The sequence below is a fragment of the Lithobates pipiens genome, unplaced genomic scaffold (genome assembly GCF_037356315.1).
Source record: "Lithobates pipiens isolate NorthernLeopardFrog02 unplaced genomic scaffold, aLitPip1_a1.2 Scaffold_22, whole genome shotgun sequence".
Lineage (NCBI taxonomy): Eukaryota > Metazoa > Chordata > Amphibia > Anura > Ranidae > Lithobates > Lithobates pipiens.
The window spans coordinates 40,805,039-40,825,583 of record NW_027507784.1 but is presented as its reverse complement, the minus strand read 5'-3'; the positions used below and the strand labels follow the sequence as shown (position 1 = coordinate 40,825,583).

At 41.8% G+C, this 20,545-nt stretch overlaps 1 protein-coding gene across 2 annotated transcripts in view; it reads right to left on the bottom strand.

Annotated features, from left to right (window-relative positions):
• Positions 1 to 12,933: 12,933 nt before the first annotated feature.
• LOC143923646 (up-regulator of cell proliferation-like) overlaps positions 12,934 to 20,545 on the bottom strand; it is a 49,723-nt gene continuing 42,111 nt past the window's right edge. For both annotated transcript variants that reach the window (XM_077447453.1, XM_077447454.1), the window contains one exon: positions 12,934 to 18,855. In XM_077447453.1, coding sequence (XP_077303579.1) covers positions 14,174 to 18,855 — 4,682 coding nt within the window. In that variant the 3' untranslated portion in view covers positions 12,934 to 14,173. The remainder of the gene's footprint in view (positions 18,856 to 20,545) is intronic.

Sequence of the window (20,545 nt, the reverse complement as noted above, 5' to 3'; positions counted from 1 at the left end):
TATACTTCAACCATTGCCTTCCAGTCACACTAGAAACAATGACCATACACATATACCATGAAATGAGGCCCAATACCCTAACCATCAAACAAAGGGCCCCAAACCCCATAACAGGGGCAGAGATAGAGGGAATCATAATTGTGGTCGTGATAGATATTCTAGTGGTCCTAATAGTGGTTACCAACATGACGCTTCCCGGGAGCCTAGTAGGCCAAGACGGGATGACCATGCCAACTACAGGAGGGATAATTATTCACATAGTACCCCCATACGTACCCACAATCGTTTCCAGCCCCTTAGAGATGAGGGTCCATACGATTTTTATCGTGACCCCCAACCCTATATGGCATATGGTGATGAGCCCAGCTCTAGGACTCCATACAGCTATAATCACAATAACCCTGGACCATCTTTATCATTAGGATTTTTACAGAGCCACCCCCAACCGCGTAGGCAATACAAAACCAAACGAGGTTCCAGAGGGGGGAGGCGCATCCAATGGAAAAAGAAAGCGGACACAATAGGAGTAGGTATTTTTAACCTTAGTACAGTGACCTTATCTGAGAGTGAGAAACGCATTCTCGATAAAGGTCTTAAATACGTTCCACTGAGGAAGCTCAACAAATTTACCACATTTATAGGTGTGCAGAAATTCATCCGCAAGCTCAATATACAGAGACATTTTTTGTCCGCACCCACTGTTAGCACTATAACCCCTTACCCTAATCCTGATAGACATTCTGGTTTGTCCAACCCTTCCCTGTTTAATCCAGGTGTCCTACCTCCATCTATTAATGTTTTTAAAAACCTGGTTTTGGACGATCTGGCTAAATTGCCTAATAAGAGAGTACACCAAGACTCAGTTATATCTAAGGGACTCAAATCCCTTTGTGAGAGAAAGAATCTTGTCATCCGCCCTGCGGATAAAGGGGGCGGTATAGTGGTATTGGATAAGTCACGATACATCCAAGAAATGAACAGATTGTTGGGAGACACTACCACTTACTGCCCCCTACCCGGGGATCCTACTTTTAAATATAAAAAGGCACTTACCCAGATCATTAACGAAGGTTTTTCTTTGAATATACTGAATCAAAAAGAGAAGGAGTTCATGATCCCTCTAGCACCTCGGATCCCTATTATATATCAATTGCCTAAAATACACAAAGATTCAGTCAATCCTCCTGGTCGCCCGATAGTTAGCGGCATAGACTCTATTACTTCTAGAATAGGGAAGTATTTCTATCTCCAACCCTTAGTGAGACGTATTCCGTCTTACCTACAGGATACAGGAGATACAATTTGATTACTGGAGAACGTTGAGTACCACGATGACCTTATTCTGGTTACGGCCGATGTGTCTGCTTTATATACCTGCATTCCACAACATCTAGGACTCAATGCAGTAGAGTCTTTTCTTATAAGAGATTCCACACTTCCCCTGATCCATAGAAATTTTGTAATGGAACTTTTAGAGTTTGCTACCACCCATAACTACTTTTGGTTTCAGGGCACCTTTTATACACAGATTAAAGGAGTTGCCATGGGCGCTAAGTATGCGCCCAGCCTGGCCAATTTGTTTATGGCCCAGTGGGAGGAGGATGTCGTCTATGCCCTAGATAGGCCTGAACTGGTCCTATGGGCTAGATATATAGACGACATCCTCCTCCTATGGAAAGGTAGTCGGGCATCCCTCGATTCGTTTATGGCAACCCTTAACAGTAATGACCGGGGCATTAATTTGACCTTTGAGGCCAGCACTACCAACATACATTTCCTGGATCTTCAGATCACTGTCATCCAGAAACGCCTTGTACTTAAAACCTTTTTCAAACCAACTGATAGGAATGGATATATGCCCGTGGACAGTTGCCATCACCAACAATGGCTAAAATCTGTTCCACGGGGCCAGTTCCTTCGGTTACGGCGTAACTGTACCAATGACAGTGATTTCATCTCTCAATCATATACGATCAGACAGAGATTTATAGACAAGGGATATGATCCACGTGCCCTTGACATGGAAATAAGGTCAGCTCTGCAGACTAATAGGTTGTCTCTTCTCGAAAAGAAATCCAAAACCAAAAAGGATGACAAATTCAAATGGTCATTCTTTACCACTTTTTCAATACAACATCATGAGATAAGGAAAATTATTAACAGACACTGGAAAGTGTTACGCAATGATAAAATTTTTGGTGAAGTAATCCCTGAGAGCTGGAGTAATCTATAGAGGAGCCCGCTCTGTTCAGAGTGATATCTCCCCAAATGTGATTGATGCCCCTAACCCAATCCAGTTTTTTCCGCAGAGTAAGGGCTACTTTCCCTGTAGAAAATGTAATGTCTGCATACACAATATGTTAGGCAAACGGAAGAGTGATTCTTTTATATCCACAAGTACACAGCGCACTTACTCTATGAAGCACTTTACCACTTGTACTACTAGATATATAGTTTACCTGATCACATGTCCATGCAAAAAGCAGTACATTGGTCGTACTATTAGGAATTTTTCGATCAGAGTAAACGAGCACCTTGCCAAGATAAAGAAGGGTTGTGACAAACATCCAGTCCCCAGACATTTTTTGGAACAACATAACAAAGACCCTACGGGTACAACACTCCAGATTATAGACAAATTTGTTCCCAACTGGAGAGGAGATTCCTGCCTACAGGGGGTGTCGCGCCTCGAGACGTTCTGGATATACGAATTGAGGAGCTACTCCCCCCATGGCATGAACACAGATTGGGACATTAACAGTTTTATTAACCAGGCATAAATAATATGGAAGAATATCCCACTTCCTGGTTAATTATTCTTCAATATTGTTATCTTTGTTACGATTATGATTATTACTATTATCATTATTGTTATAAGATCTTTTTGGGTACTCTTATTATCCCACTGTATGTGGGTTCCACCCTCGTCTTTTGTATTTTATATTTTTGTTATATATATCAGTACCTTTTGTCACCTTAGATTACTTTCTATAGGTCTATAGGTTATAAGACCCCATATGGGGCTGGGGTGATTATCCCTACTATCGAATTGACTATGGTCATCCAATACGGTCAATTTCTCCCATTTTCGTCATGTATGCAGATTTTATTTTAAGTTCTATTTATGTCCTCTGTGCGTTTTTGGGCTGGCGTTTGAATTCTTGCACAATATTGGGATCCTCAATAAATGTGGTGTCATATACATTTTTTAACCTCATCCCTATTTTATTTAACTGGATTTTTCTTTGGGATGTTTTTATTATTTTTTTGTAATTTTTTTTGATATTTTTTTGATATTTTATTCAAGTTGTACCTTATGTACACGTGTACACAAACTTGTATATGTGCCATTTGTTACAACTTGGCTAACACACATCAGAGCCTGGTGCAATATACATCATAGAGAGATAATCTATATATGCACTATACACTAGATGCACAAAATATTAGTTCGCTATCCATTTTCCCTTTCCTGTTCTCGGAATTAATACATGGGGACACGGGCTATGTTCACACCCCCTTTGTGCTCCGTCCTGGCTTACGTAGGTGTGTCATACACACTGCGCCTGAATAGATATGGGGGACGTATGTCACACCCCCTTTCCATACAGGCTACCTGTTGTTGCGGTGACGTGCACGCTGCGCCGGCTCCCATATTTCCATAATGGGAGGAGCCGGCGCTGGCGTGTCACATGACCCGCGGCGCAACGTGTCTGCTCCGCCCGCTCCCCCATCCTTGTGATGGGAAGGGCTGGCGTCGGCGTGCCACGTGCACGCCGCCTGGCATACAGCGGGACGCCTTTTGTGTATCACCTATACCATGGCAACGCAATGTGCGAGCCATGGTATGGGTTGACACAATACGGACGTAATGACGTCACAACGTCAGTGTGTCAGGTGACCCGATGTTGATCACGGGATCAGCCTGACTCACTGGCGGTCACTATAGCAACCCATCAACAATGTACCAGTGTGACTTACTGGGTAGAATGGAGACGTACCTGCGCTGTGCATGCAGATCCCCCTATGTGGACAGGTGCCCGTCGCCTGACAGGGGTGGCCACCCGGATGGATTGATTGTTTTCCCCCTACTTTGTACGAGGAGCTACATACCATCCCTTGTCCACATTAGATGGGGCTCCCTGCCTATTTCACTCAATGCGCAGGTAAAATGTAATAAGTAATTAACTGTACATTTTCAATAAGAAGGATGTAAGTCTAATGAATTCCTAGTAAAAATCATTTCACTGGCATAGATATACATATTTCTTGATACTAGCGCCTATATGAGATTCATTAATACAAAGGTCCTCTCCAAAGATGTATATTTGTATGCATAATTCCACTAAATGGTCTATATGGATTGTTTACAAACGTGTATAATTTAGTGATGTTTTGATAGACATATGTGCGGTTGATTGGCTTAGCAGACTGATGGCTATTTTTGTGCTTGTCCGCCCACAGGCTCGTTACCATTTGCTCGCCACTCCCCCACACATCGTGTTTTTGATTACAGACCCCGTCCCTTTATAGGCGGGTCTGGCTTGGAAAATTTTTATATAAATTTGATAGCAATGTGGTGGGTTCTATTATGCCCCTGTTGAAGACACTCTTTGTCGAAACGCGTCGGGCTTGCATTTAGCACCCCACATTGCTCTTATTGACGTTTCCGTTTTGTGATCACTTGTCATAACTTATGTCCTTTTTTATGACTTTTTAATAAATACCTCATGGTTAAATTATTTTGACCTGCACCATTTGGAGCTTTCTTTTTTTTCCTTTGTTCCTACCATCCTTGCCAACCCCCTTTACATTTGGGGTCTTGAATGCAAATGGGCCACACTTGATCCAGACAACTTGAGGGATCCCCCCGAAGAGACGCTTGCCACGGTTGTTTCATCACTCGGAGCCTTCTGGGAATCCCGTTGGACTGCTTCCAATCCACCATCTGGTCGCATGTGCAGACCCTAAGCGTTCCTGACTCTACTGTCGTAAGACTGGGGAGTCCACCGCATCTGGTAAGAGTATTCCATCTACTTTCTTGATTACTCCAGACAAGTTGACACATCTTGCCACACCTGATCAGTGAAACGTCTATTTCACTTGAAGAAGACCTCTCATCTCACTTCACGTGTATCAGTCACATGATAGAGGACTTTATTTTTTGCTGTTTATATATGATTGTTTTTACTCAGATATCCCATTTCTAGTATATCATCCTTTCATATATACGGATGAATCACATGATAGAAGGCTACATTTTTAGTCTTCTTAGCATTTGAAGATTGTTTACACACAAATTTTTGCTTTTGTGTTTATATCACTATACAATTAGCGCTACACTATTATTTTGTTTGTAATTTTGGACTTTGTTTGAAGTGTCAGCAGCTGTTTTTTGCACCTGTATTCCAATTTAGCGCGGTCTTTTCCCCCCTACCTATTATTTGATTTGTTGTTAGTATTCTGATACGGAAATTAAGATGCATCCGAATCTACAAATAACAAAAATTGTGTCCAAATTTTGATTCTTAACGCAACGAATCTCCAGCTGCTACATTTGTCTTTTGCACATTCTTCCTATTATAATATATAAGTAGCAGCTGCACTCTGAATTCTGGTCTCAATGTATTGATTGATGCCAAAAATTCTGACCCTGAACTTTCATAGAGCTCAATGGGAGTGAAATGTGTCGCAAGGAGGGGTCAGTGCATTACTACTCTCTAATCTGTCATTGGTCTGCTGGAATGAGCAAGTGGAGGAGGCGTGGCAGGATGGTGCTATAAGCGGGGTCGTATTTATTTTCTATTATACATAGGAGGAATGTTACTCTAGCATGCCAGGTGAATGTTATGCACGACCGGACTTTCAGAATAAACTCTGACGGTCTTCCCGACGGAGTTCCGACAGAGTTCAGACCGAACGGACTTGCCCACACATGATCGGGACTAGAAAAGGAAGTCCAATAGCCAGTAGCCAATCGCTGCCCTTGCGTCGTATTTGATCCGTCGGACCAGCAAACAGACGAACGGTTTTCCCGATAGGAATCGATTCCATCAGAAAGCTTTAAAGCATGTTCTATTTCTAGGTCCGTCTGAATTTTTTGAAGAAAAACGATCAGATTATCCCACACACCATCGAAATATCCGACGGAATGATTCCGTCAGGACCTTTTCTGCTGTAAAGTCCGGTCGTGTGTACGCGGCATTACTTGGGTGAAGTAATCCTTCACAAATAGACCCATCTGATCTCTTTCTGTATTTGTACATCTTGTTTAGTTGTTCAAAGGAAAATAAAAAAATACAAACCTTCACAATATAATAAAGAATCTGGAGCAACAAAAGTGGCTTTCAGAAGTGTGTTCAAGTTTATTACGCTACTATGTTTTGTTTTTTTCAAATTCTTTATTTATAGAAAGGAGGAAAAAATCTATCAGGGCAGAACAATAGAGAATGGGATCAATGTCCCTCGTTAAGTACAATCCAGATTAACACGTAGCATAATTTGAGGTACATACAATACTATTATATTTTTATTTCATTATAGACAAAAAGATATGAGATTTATGTAGTAATTCCCTTGCTACTCAATTTTCTTAAGCATATACAGTACATTAGTTACTTGTAATACAGATACAATATGCGCTGTTCCACGCTATAAATTTAAAGAAAGGACAAATATATATATATATATATATATATATATATATATATATATATATATATATATATATATATATATATATATATATATATATATATATTTCATAATGTGTGAATCTTTCTGCAACCACTGCACAACAAAATGTCATATTAAAGAAAACATTGTGATTTGTAAGTGGTATATAGGATATAGAATACATAATGTATGTTATAATTAAGGAATAACACTTAGACCCCTTTCACACTGGGGCGTTTTTCAGGCGTTTTTCATGCGCTTTAGCGTTAAAAAAAGCGCCTGAAAGAAGCCGCAACTGCAATCCCAATGTAAAAGCTCGAGTGCTTTCACACTGAGGCGCTGCGCTGGCAGGGCGTCAAAAAAAGTCCTGCAAGCAGCTTCTTTGCAGCGCTTTTGGAGCGGTGAATACAACGCTCCTAAAGCGCCCCTTCCCATTGAAATCAATGGGAAGCGCCTGTAAAACGCCTGAAAAACGCTATTGGCAGCAGAGTTTTGTGTGCGCTTTTAACCCTTTATTTGGCCACTAGCAGGGGTTAAAAACACCCCAATAACGCTCGAATAACGCTGGTAAAGTGCTGCTAGTTTAAGCGGCGCTTTACGAGCGTTTTTCGGGCGCTGACATTGTGAAAGGGCTCTGAAAGCACTTGGGCTTTCACATTGGGACTGCAGATAAGGCTTCTTTCAAGCGCTTTACAGATGCTTTTTTTAACGCTAAAGCGTCGGAAAACCGCCTGAAAAACGCCCCAGTGTGAAAGGGGTCTTACACATGGTCGGAATTTCGGCCAGCAAAAGTCTGATGATAGCTTTTGATCGGAAAATGCGACCGTGTGTATCCCGTTGGAATTCCGTCGGGAAAACCATCAGAGCCTTTTCCGACCAAAATTCAGATTGTGTGTACACGGAATTAAAGATCAAATCCAGGCAGAACCTTGTTACACATAGACTGCGGGATAGGTTTAAACCAATGATTGTTTTTTATTGTGGACTTTAATTGTTGTTGCTTAATAAATTTTATCTTTAGCCAATTTTAGTTTACATTTTGGATGGTGTGGGGACCCCTGTCTTTTTTTTTTTTTTTTTTTTTTTTTAACACCACCACAGTAGTCGTAAATAGGGAGCAAGAGAATTACAGTCATCTTTTTATTTTTTTATGCCTCCCTGTTGGAGATTTTTCCTCATGTCCTGTCTGATGAAACCATTATCACCAGAACAGAAAGTGATGGGAAATATCTAAAGGAGCCAAAGATATCAGTACAATTAAACACAAGTTGTATTCCCTCCCTACTCCATCCAAGACTGAAAAAAAAAGACATTTGGGCTAGACTAATGGTGTTAAAGAGACCCTGTCACCAGACCATTCGTTTCAACAGCAATCTTGCCATATGATTTTATGTGTATTTAACTTATTTTATCCCAGTTATTTACCCGTAAATGCCTCCCTTGTGTTGATTCCTAAAGCCCTGAGACTGCTGTTGGGTGCCGCCATCTTGGATGTGATGTCAGCAGACTCAGAGCTCTCATTCAAGTAACATTTTAAAGTATTTACCTTTGCTCCTCTTTTCGCAGATAGATAAAAGGTTACTTGGGGAGGGGAAAATTAGCTGGGCCAGCACAGGCACTGAAAGTAAGCATTTAAAATACTGGATTTTCTGTGCTTAATTATTTATTTATTTATTTTTTTAAATTAGTGACAGATTATCTTTAGATGCACGACCGGACTTTCCGGCAGACTAGGTCCGACGGTCTTTCCAACTGACTTTCGCCGGAGTTCCGACGGACTTTATGAACGAACGGACTTGCCCACACACAAATGGACTAAGTCCGTTCGAAAGTCAGTTCGTTTTGAACGTGAAGACGTACGACGGGACTAAAAAAGGAAGTTCAATAGCTGCCCTTGCGTTGTATTTGGTCCGTCGGACCAGCACACAGACGAACGGTTTTCGGTCAGATTTGAAACATGTTCTATTTCTAGGTCTGTCAGATTTTTTTATGTGAAAAACGTTCGGATTAGCCCACACACTATCGGATTGTCCGGCAGACTGATTCCATAGGACCTAAACTGCCGGAAAGCCTGATCGTGTGCACGCGGCATAAGGTGCACATGGCAGAGCTGTGCATGGAGCAAACAAAGCAAAATTTCACAGCACACTTAGCTAGCCAGTAAAACATGACATTTGCACATACACTATATTACCAAATGTATTGGGACGCTGCCTTTACACACACATGAACTTTAATGGCATCCCAGTCTTAGTCCATAGGGTTCAATATTGAATTGGCCCACCCTTTGCAGCTATAACAACTTCAACTCTTCTGGGAAGGCCGTCCACAAGGTTTAGGAGTGTGTCTATGGGAATGTTTGACCATTCTTCTAGAAGAGCATTTGTGAGGTCAGGCACTGATGTTGGACGAGAAGGCCTGGCTTGCAGTCTCCATTCTAATTCATCCCAAAGGTGTTCTATCGGGTTGAAGTCAGGACTCTATGCAGGCTAGTCAACCCCCATCTCACTCATCCATGTATTTATGGACCTTGCTTTGTGCACTGGTCCCAATCATTTGGTGGAGGGAGGAATTATGGTGTGGAGTTGTTTTTCAGGGGTTGGGCTTGGCCCGTTCATTCCAATGAAGGGAACTCTTAAGGTGTCAGCATACCAAGACATTTTGGACAATTTCATGCTCCCAACTTTCTGGGAACAGTTTGGGGATGGCCCCTTCCTGTTCCAACATGACTGCACCCCAGTGCACAAAGCAAGGTCCATAAAGACATAGATGAGCGAGTTTGAGGTGGAGGAACTTGACTGGCCTGCCTCATCCGATAGGACACCTTTGGGATGAATTAGAGTGGAGACTGCGAGACAGATGGTATGAGGTATGACCAGAAGGAGCCCATTACTCCTTAAAGGTGCAGGGACACATCAGAAGCCCAACACAGCACAATGTCAGCGGAAAACCTCCAATGTGTGCTCACACCAATACTGGCAGGTTAAACAAAATTACAACCAGCTAATGAACAGAAAACATGATAAGATTGGAGAGGAGTAAGGAACAGCTCACAGGAAATGACGAGGACATTCCTTGCAAAATCAAGAGATTTCCCTACTAACTGCAAAACAAAACCACCATATCTAAGGACTAGTAAGCTGCAATATAAGCTACATTTATGTTTTTTTAATTTTCCTTTCAGTAGGAAATGTTAATTTTTGTCTATTAAAACAGTGCTATCAATACACAGAGCCTGAAGTTAGTACAGACAGAGTATAACACAATAGTGTCTTGGCTTTGGGGCTGGTCAAATGCCCACTAGTGTTCCTCATACAACCTCGCTGAGTTGTGCCCGAGAGCAAAACCAAAACCACCTAATTGTGTGTCTGGGCTCAGTGAGCAATGTCTAAGGGGACATTGACATTTTTCAGTATGCAATTTGTGTGGTGGCAGTGTGAGTGCCGCAAAACTGGAAATTGTGTGCTGTTCGATCTCATTGCTAGAGTATGGTTTGTACATGTAAATTTAAGACTAAAGTGTGTATATACTAGACATGTGCATTCGTTTTCGTCCGAATGCATTTTCGTCCGAATTTCAGCTATTTTCGTTTTCGTTTTGACAAACGATAACGAAAGCACAAAATCCGAAAAACGAAAGATCCGACATAAATAAATGCTTTATTTTCATTTTCATTGTTACAACAGTTCGATATAGAATAGGAGATTCGACATGACTCTGACAACAATCTGTGTCTATAGAACCTGTGTTCGAATGTGCCTAACCTTACCTCTATTAGTCCAAGATTATATAGAGAAAATATTCGACAGAGAAAAAGGATTTGACAGAGAGAAAAGATTCTGCAAGATACTGTCCTAAAAAGTGTTTGGGGACCCGGGTCCTGCCCCAGGGGACATGTATCAATGCAAAAAAAAGTTTTAAAAACGGCCGTTTTTTCGGGAGCAGTGATTTTAATAATGATTAAAGTGAAACAATAAAAGTGTAATATTCCTTTAAATTTCGTAGGGGGGGGGTTGTCTATAGTATGCCTGTGAAGGGGCGCATGTTTCCCATGCTTAGAATTGTCCCTGCACAAAGTGTCATTTATGCAGGAAAAAAAGTCCTTTAAAATCACTCGCAGCTATTATGAATTGTCGGCTCCCGTAATACAGAGAACACTCATTGAAAGTCATTGATAAAAAAATAAATAAAAAAATAAAAAAAAAAGCGTGGGGGTCCCCCAAATTCAATTACCAGGCCCTTCAGGTCTGGTATGGATATTAAGGGGAACCCTGCCTCAAATTTAAGAAAAAATTTGACGTGGGGTTCCCCCTAAATATCCATAACCAGACCCTTCAGGTCTGGTATGGATAATAAGGGGAACCCCGCGTCAAATTAAAAAAAAAAAATTGACGTGGGGTTCCCCCTAAAAATCCATACCAGACCCTTTATCCGAGCACGCAACCTGGCAGGCCGCAGGAAAAGAGGGGGGGACAAGAGAGCGGCCCCCCCTCCCTCCTGAACCGTACCAGGCCACATGCCCTCAACATTGGGAGGATGCTTTGGGGGTCTGTGACCCCTCAAAGCACCTTGTCCCCATGTTGATGAAGACAAGGGCCTCATCCCCACAACCCTGGCCGGTGGTTGTGGAGGTCTGCGGGCGGGGGGCTTATCAGAATCTGGAAGCCCCCTTTAACAAGGGGACCCCCAGATCCCGGCCCCCCCTGTTTGAAATGGTAAGGGGGTACAAAAGTACCCCTACCATTTCACAAAGAAAGTGTAAAAAATGTTTAAATAAAACAAACACACTTTTGAAAAATTCCTTTATTAAAAATAAAAAAATAAAAAAAAGATTCCAGCGGCGGTAATCCACTCTTGCTATCCAGCGACGGACGGTCATATCTCCAGCGATGTCTCATGTCATCCAGAGCAGCTTATCCCTCCTTCTTCTGTCTCCGTGGAGGAGACACTGCAAGGATTCCGGCGGCTGACGTTTGTTATATACGGAGGGCGGGGCCACCCGTCACCTGACCCCGCCCCCCTCTGACGCAAGGGGAAACCCGGGGTTCCCTGTGACGTAGGGGTGACCCGCACCCCTCTGATGTAACACAGGCAGGTTTCCGTTACATCAGAGGGGGCGGGGTCACCTATACGTCACGGGGAACCCCGGGTTTCCCCTTGCGTCAGAGGGGGGCGGGGTCAGGTGACGGGTGGCCCCGCCCTCCGTATATAACAAACGTCAGCCGCCGGAATGCCTGCAGTGTCTCCTACACGGAGACAGAAGAAGGATGCTGAGCTGCGCTGGATGACATGAGACATCGCTGGAGATATGACCGTCCGTCGCTGGATAGCAAGAGTGGATTACCGCCGCTGGAATCTTTTTTTTTATTTTTTTATTTTTAATAAAGGAATTTTTCAAAAGTGTGTTTGTTTTATTTAAACATTTTTTACACTTTCTTTGTGAAATGGTAGGGGTACTTTTGTACCCCCTTACCATTTCAAACAGGGGGGGGGGCCGGGATCTGGGGGTCCCCTTGTTAAAGGGGGCTTCCAGATTCTGATAAGCCCCCCGCCCGCAGACCTCCACAACCACCGGCCAGGGTTGTGGGGATGAGGCCCTTGTCCTCATCAACATGGGGACAAGGTGCTTTGAGGGGTCACAGACCCCCAAAGCATCCTCCCAATGTTGAGGGCATGTGGCCTGGTACAGTTCAGGAGGGAGGGGGGGCCGCTCTCTCGTCCCCCCCTCTTTTCCTGCGGCCTGCCAGGTTGCGTGCTCGGATAAAGGGTCTGGTATGGATTTTTAGGGGGAACCCCACGTCAATTTTTTCTTAAATTGGAGGCAGGGTTCCCCTTAATATCCATACCAGACCTGAAGGGCCTGGTAATTGAATTTGGGGGACCCCCACGCTTTTTTTTTTTATTTATTTATTTATTTTTTTATCAATGACTTTCAATGAGTGTTCTCTGTATTACGGAGCCGACAATTCATAATAGCTGCGAGTGATTTTAAAGGACTTTTTTTCCTGCATAAATGACACTTTGTGCAGGGACAATTCTAAGCACGGGAAACATGCGCCCCTTCACAGGCATACTATAGACAACCCCCCCCCTACGAAATTTAAAGGAATATTACACTTTTATTGTTTCACTTTAATCATTATTAAAATCACTGCTCCCAAAAAAACGGCCGTTTTTAAAACTTTTTTTTGCATTGATCCATGTCCCCTGGGGCAGGACCCAGGTCCCCAAACACTTTTTAGGACAGTAACTTGCAAATTAGCCTTTAAAATGAGCACTTTAGATTTTGAACGTTGGAGTCCCATAGACTTTAATAGGGTTCTAAAGTATGCTATATACTAGCTCCGTCGAATCTTCTTTATACATTCGACAGACACCATAAGCCTTCAAAGACAGATTCGAACGTGATTCATGTGGATTTTCGGACGAATGCAATTTTTGAACGAAAAACGAAATAAATAAAAACGAATTTCGGGAGTAACTAAATAAATTAAGTTTTCAGACGAAAACGAAATTCCGAAACGAAATATTTTACTCTGCACATGTCTAGTATATACTGCTGTCTTTCAGCTCAAATGCTTCTATACATTTACTCCCTGGCTTCAGGAATTCAGACACTTTTTAAAATGTTCTGGATTACTAGGGCTGAGCACCGGGAGTACAGCTATTGCTATTCTTCCGATGCTCCAATACTGGACCCTCTGGTCTCAGCTCCTACAGCTGCATAGTTCAATGCAGTCGCTGTGCCCACCCCTCTCCTCCTTCTACTAAATCACAGAGCACCAAGTATTATGTGAATACATTCATGAATGGGCAGCAGAGGGGAGGGGCGGGTAGAGAGTGTATGAGAAAACAGAATCTATCCTCTCATGGTCAGTTGCAAATAAAAGAGGCATCCACAAGGTGTCATGCACATTGTTGGCCGTAACTCATAGTAAGCCAGCACATTTTAAAAAGGGACTTAAAGTGGTTGTAAACCCTTACAAACCACTTTGACCTACAGGTAAGCCTAGATTAAGGCTTACCTGTAGGTCCAAGAAATATCTCCTAAACCTACACGGTTTAGGAGATATTTGCCAAAAGACAGGCACCACTGTCTGCCGCGCATGCGCCATAGACAGCGGCACGCAGGCCCACTGAGCGCGCCGCTGTTAACGGCGATATGCCGCGACTGGCGGCTCCCATGCGCATGCGCGGGAGTGATGTCATCATGGCTCCGTCGAATGACAGCGCCGGGGCAACGAGACCCACCAAGAAGATGGAGGCTCTGTATACAAGGGGACAGCGGTGACCTCGCTGGCTCCTGTGTCAGGTAAGTGCCACATAATGGACTACTATCCGATGCATAGTAGTCCATTATGCTTTACCTTTGCAGAAAATCAAAGAGGGTTTACTTCCTCTTTAATGCCTAGGGTTTAGCCTTAAGGATAAATAAATGTGTCCAGATTTTGCATATGAAAAAGAAGTGCCGTGTAGAATATTTTTTTCTTCCAGTTTATTATTTTATGTTATATAACTCCTGTAGACTCTTCATTGCCTTTTGCTGTGTAATTTCTTTCCAGTCCTTTGGAAGCTCAGCTGGTTTAGCCCTGTATTCTTTTGCAAACTGTTTATTAAATTTCATTAAAACAAACTTCCAGTAATCAGAGGCATTGATGGTTGAGTCAGCCTGAATGACCCAATCAGGATAGAATTTGTGATAATCCTTGTAAGGATAATAGACCTTTTCTGTGGCTGAAAGACTGAATCTACTGTTTCCATTCACATTGGTTGAACATATATTGTGACTCAGGATTTCTGTTCTGGCACTTCTATATCCCCCTAATCCAATAGGTCGGTGCACTTCTGCAGAATGCTTTGTATGAATTTTACCTCCAGCCTCACAGGGGACTTTACAGAATGGACACAACTTCCCACATCCAAAAACTCTGTTAAACAGCTGATCTTGTGGTTTCAGAGTGAGCCTAGAGAGAATATTCTCTATGCTTAAAGATCTCATTTCTTGTTTTATTTGTTCTTCTGTGTCAGTGAGAAATATCTTAATGTCACCAGAGAACTGACGCACAGAGGCCGTATTCTTAAACTCTATCACCTTCAAGTCATTTGATGAAATAACGAGATCTTTACTTAACATTTCACAGAATGTTTTCAAAAACTCTTGCACATTTGAACAATTTTGAAGCCTTGGGTCATTTAGCACATTGACCACAATTTTCATGATTAAAGTCAAAAGTTTAGATTGTAACTCCGCAATGTCTTTGTTTTGCTTGTATTCATCTTTAATATACTGCATGATCCAGTTTTTCACAAAAGTCTCATAGTTGCTAATGTAATCAACATACTGTTGAAAGTCATTATTTTCCAGCAACTTTTTGAGCATGGTGAACTGAAAAAACTTCCGGCTGCGATATGTTATGGATTTTTCTCCTAATAAAATATCATCCACTATTTCTGTTCCAAGATTTTTATCAATGAATTTCATCACTGCGGGTTTCAGGCAAATGTCACAGAAATCTTTTGCTCTGTTTTGGCACTCATCTTTTTCATTAAAAATATTCTGAAATATGGACAGATATTTGCCCTTGTGTTTCTCCAAATTGAGTTTTGGATCATTCTCTTGGATGAAATCTCGGTGCATCTTCTGAAGCACTGGTGCTAATTTGCCCAAAATGTGAAGTTTCACATCCAACTCAAACATGGGCGTGGTGGGGAGCTTCTGTAGGTCGTTATGAAGCTCTTCTCTGATCATTTTTAACAATTCCTGACAATAAGTCTGATGATAGTCCACTTTCAAATTTACTTTCTCTGTAACATAACTATTGCATTTCTTTAATAGAGAGAAATAAAGATTTTGGTAGTCCATAAAATCTTGAGATTTAATCCATTTTTTTATAGCATCTCCCATTTTTTTTAAAACGTTTTTTTCTACATGTATTTCTTCAGCTTTAAAGTCCTTTAGGCCATTTAAACTATGTATGCTAGTTAATTTCTCTGTGACCGCTCCAATGCTGTGGCTCATGTCTTTCTTCAGTTGTCTCAGGATGTCTTGCTCAATATTGTATTCATGGAAGCTGCTCAGATTTAGACTTGACAGTGTGTCATTCCACATTTTTTTAAATTGAGATTTGACTTTATCATTATCTAATCTAATATTTTTTTTTTTGTAATCATTCAAAAGACTAGTCACATTTTTATCAATAATTTCATGGAAATCTCCTTGAATTCCTTCAACTGCATTTTTTCCTTTCTGAATTTGTACGAGTTCTTCTATTCTGCTGCTTAGCAGGTTTTCTTGCTGAACTCTAAGAACGTTTACACTTCTGAACAACTCTTCCCTGTATCTTTCTATTAGAGCGGAATTCTCAGATCCATCCTCAAAATATTTGTTTAAATGTTCTCTCATTTCTTTTTCTTCACTATTTAACTTCATAGTCAAGTCATGTTTAATCTGGTTAATAAAGTCTCCTTGCAGATCGATTGCAGATTTGTTTTGTATCATATTCTCAGTCTCCATTTTCCAGTTATACATCACTTTGGAGAAGTTCCACTGCAGTTCATTGTACTTTGTAGACAATTTCTCATAGGCCTCAGCAACAAGACTATTTCTGAAGTTGAAGATAAAGTTCTCATGTTTCACAGCATTCCACAAACTTCCTATCCATATAGAAAAATCACACAGTCTTTGAGGATTCTTTGACTTTTCAAAAAAATTGAGTAAATGTTTCTTAAGTTGGTTGATATTTTCACTGTAACCACTGTTCACTGAAGCCATTGGTGGTACACCATGCCAAAGACCAGGGATATACCACGTATGTTTCTCCATGTCATGGTCCATCACATCTGAAAATGACGTCACTCCAGTCATTTTTTCCATCCGTGCTGCAATTTGTGTCATCTCATTCAGCTGATCACCAAATTTCTTTCTGTCTCTCATGTTCTTTTCATGAGCAGAAACATCACCCACATTCTGATGTACAAACTGGCAGTTTGGTTTTTTTCCAGCTGTTTCCATCCGAAGAAATGCATGGACAACAATTTGTAAAACATCTTTCATTTCTGATGTGTTCTCCATAGCCATGTTGATTATTGTGATATCACTCAGTCCTATAACTAATGTTGCCAACTCATTGTCATGTTCATAACTGTCTTTCAGTGAAGCTAGTTCAGGAGCTTTAAGTCCTTCAGTGTCAATGATGAGGATAAAGTGACACCCCAGTATCTTCTGGAAGTTTTCTTTCACTTTAATGAGAGTCATGAAGGCTCCTCGTGTGCATCGTCCACTGGCCACCGGGAACTGCAAACCAAACATGGTGTTCAGGAGGGTGGACTTCCCTGTACTCTGTACCCCCAGGACAGTTATTACTCTCATTTTGCATTGACATTTCATCTTCTTATCAACCTCCTTTAGGACATCAGTTATCCATTGTAGGGGAATGTTAGAGGCATCTCCATCAATAACTTCCAATGGAAATCCATCTAACAGAAGATCAGCCGCTATTTTAGGGAGTTTGCAAAATTGTCTCTCACTTGTCTTCATTTTACCATCATATACCACAAAACATTCAGCTTCGTAAAACTGTGCAAGCTCCCGTAGGAAGTGTTCAATACCAAGGGAACTTTCAGATATTCTTTGGTCTAATGCATTAATTTCCATAAGATTGGAGGATTGATCATTACATTTTTTTTTGTATTCAGACTGTAATTTTGACAGATTGACCCGAGAGATTGAATCAAGGAGAATTTTCATCCATTTTAGGAAGAAGTGTTTCTCCTGTGGGTTTGACTGTATGATTGCATCTATGAAAGTCACTATACCAGGGGGTGGAGAATGCTGGTTTTGCTCTTCAAGTAACAGTTTTTTCCTCTTGATAAGCCCTGCTCTGTAATGTTCTCCATCATCCTGATCAGTTTGATCTTTCATTCTACATAATTCTTTTTCTATTTTTGCAAGCTGCTTCCATAGATGTCCCTGAAGCTTCATTGTATTTTCCTTGTATTTTGCCACATCCTGTATGTTTTCAGTGATGTCCAGAGCTCGACGTTTTGCTTTTTGACACTCCTTTGACTTTTCATCTACATGGATGCCAAGCTCACTGGCTGTGTCAATCATCTGTTCCAACCTCAGAGGGTAATTTTGTATCAGATCTTTCATGATTTTTTGCACATGCTTTACCAGTTTTGCATCATTAACTCTGGGTCCCTTTACTATGATATGACTATCGTCTAGGTTTAGAACTGGATACAGATTCTTAATGTGGTCTACAGTACTTTTTTCATTTTTTGTCAGAATAATAAAATATTTTGTCCTTGGCGTATGAAGACTTGATAACAGCTGGTATTCTGTCTCACTAATACTGTCTGCAAAAATGAACACAACTGATGATATCTGAGTTAAGAAAGAAAACTGAGTCCAGTTAGATAAAATGTCTCCTCTCAAATTCAGAACTGCAAGCGGGTCTGTGAAGATATCAGAGATTTCTTTTCCAGAAGGAAAATAACAGGACATCTCCACTAAACCATCTGATATTTTCCGAGGAAGGTCTCCACCTTCCATGCCCCTATGTAGAAAATAGTCAATGTGCTGCTGACTTGGGCTTAGAAGCTGATTAATGAACACAGACTTCGATAAACTGCAATTCTCCAATCTCACAAAGGAATAAAATGGTAAAGAAATGTTTACCAGGTTGTCCTCCATGAATCCCTTTGTCTCTTTTAATGCCAGAGGCCTCCACCTTTTCACTATGTCCCTCATTGCCCAAATCATAAAGGTACAGTCTGGACCATCTGCAGATGGCAGCAGGATGGGGACAGCAAACTGGCACATGGCCATTTTGGACATAATTTCCTGCTGTAAGAAACTGTCTGAACAATGCAGAAGAATACACTGGACATCTAGAGGGTGAACAAGACAAGAACCTGCATCAGAGTTATTTTTATCAAAACTCAAAACATTTATATCTGTATCCATATTAGAATCCTCTGGCTCCAGGTTTCGTGCTTTTACATTTAAAGCCATGAGATTATGTAAGAAATACCAAGGACCATCTTGTACTCTTTGAAGCTTGATCTCCTGTAAACTTTCTTGCCCAATTTCTAAAATGCTGCCCAAGGTAAGTTTAGAATTCATGTGATTTTCCATCTTGAGCTGTGCTAGAATCTCCTGGAAATCTCGTCTTTTGTCTGGAGAAAAGATAAAAACAAGAAACATAAACCATTTTACTAAGACTGTAAGAATGCCTGAAATATGTAAAAAAGTTGACACTTTATTCATAAAGATGAACCTTAAAATTTAGTGTATTTGAACCACTTTCAAATACAAATTTGTGTATTTACTTTTGAATATATCACTTAGATATGTCCGTCCTAAATATTACAGATAATAATTGCATTTCATTATTATTGCGTGTAAATATGTAATTTTTCCCTGACATGGTGGTCCCTGAGTGGTCGTCAAAATGGTGGTCCCTGACATGGTGGTCTCCGACAAGCGGAACTGGTGGTCCCTGACATAGGTCATCCCTGACATGTTGGTCCCTTGGTAGTCCCTGACATATTGGTCCCTGAGTGGTCATTAGAATGGTGGTCCCTGACAAACAGCACTGGTGGTCCCTGACATGGCGGTCTCTGGCAAGCGTAACTGGTGGTCCCTGACCTGGGTCGTCCCTGACATGGTCATCCCTGACATGTTGGTCCCTTGGTAGTCCCTGACATGGTGGTCCCTGAGTGGTTGTCAAAATGGTGGTCCCTGACAGCACTGGTGGTCCCTGACATGGCGGTCTCTGACAAGCGTAACTGGTGGTCCCTGACCATAGTGGTCCCTGACAAATGGCACTGGTGGTCGCTGACATGGTGGTCCCTGACAAGAGGCACTGGTGGTCCCTGACATGGTTTTCCCTGACAAGTGTCACTGGTGGTCCCTGACATGATGGTCCCTGACAAGCGACACTGGTGGTCCCTGACATGGTGGTTCCTGACATAGTGGTCAATGAGTGGTCATCAAAATGGTGATCTCTGACAAACAGCACTGGTGGTCCCTGACATGGTGGTCCCTGACAAGTAGCACTGGTGGTCCCTGACAATGGTGGCCCCTGACATGGTGGTTCCTGGCAAGTGGCACTGGTAATCCCTGACATGGTGGTCCAAGAAATGATAGTCCCTGACAAACAGCACTGGTGGTCCCTGACATGGTGGTCCCTAACAAGCGGCACTGGTGGTCCCTGACATGGTGGTCCCTGACAAGCGGCACTGGTGGTCTCTCACATGGTGGTCCCTGACAAGCGGCACTGGTGGTCCCGGACATGGTGGTCCCTGACATAGTGGTCCCTGACATGGTGATCCCTGAGTGGTCGTCAACATGGTGGTCCCTGACAAGCAGCACTGGTGGTCCCTGACATGGTGGTCCCTGACATAGTGGTCCCTGACATGGTCGTCCCTGAGTGATTGCCATCTGTGAGAGCCATCTTTGTAGTGTTCAAATTGTGAGAGCATGCCGCATGGCTCTGTGAACGACTGTCTGTCTACTGGTATTCTATTTGAATATATACATGTGTGGTTCTTTTGAAATAATACAAGTGTCTGATTGGCTGATTCTGAAGCCACCACCTTCTTTTGTAATTCATGTTAACAGTATAAATAAACAGAAATAAAATAAAATCAATAATGATCCTGCGCATATAAAAATATGTATATATAAATAATAAATCCAAAAAGTGCAACGTGCTATAAAAACTGAATAGATAAATAATAAATGATTAAAAAGCAGGCACCATAAATAAGTCCATATAACAAGTCTCTAGATGATTTCAGTGGCACCAGAAGGGTTCAAATAACTTCTCATCAGAGAAACAGGAGGTAAGGAAATACACAATGT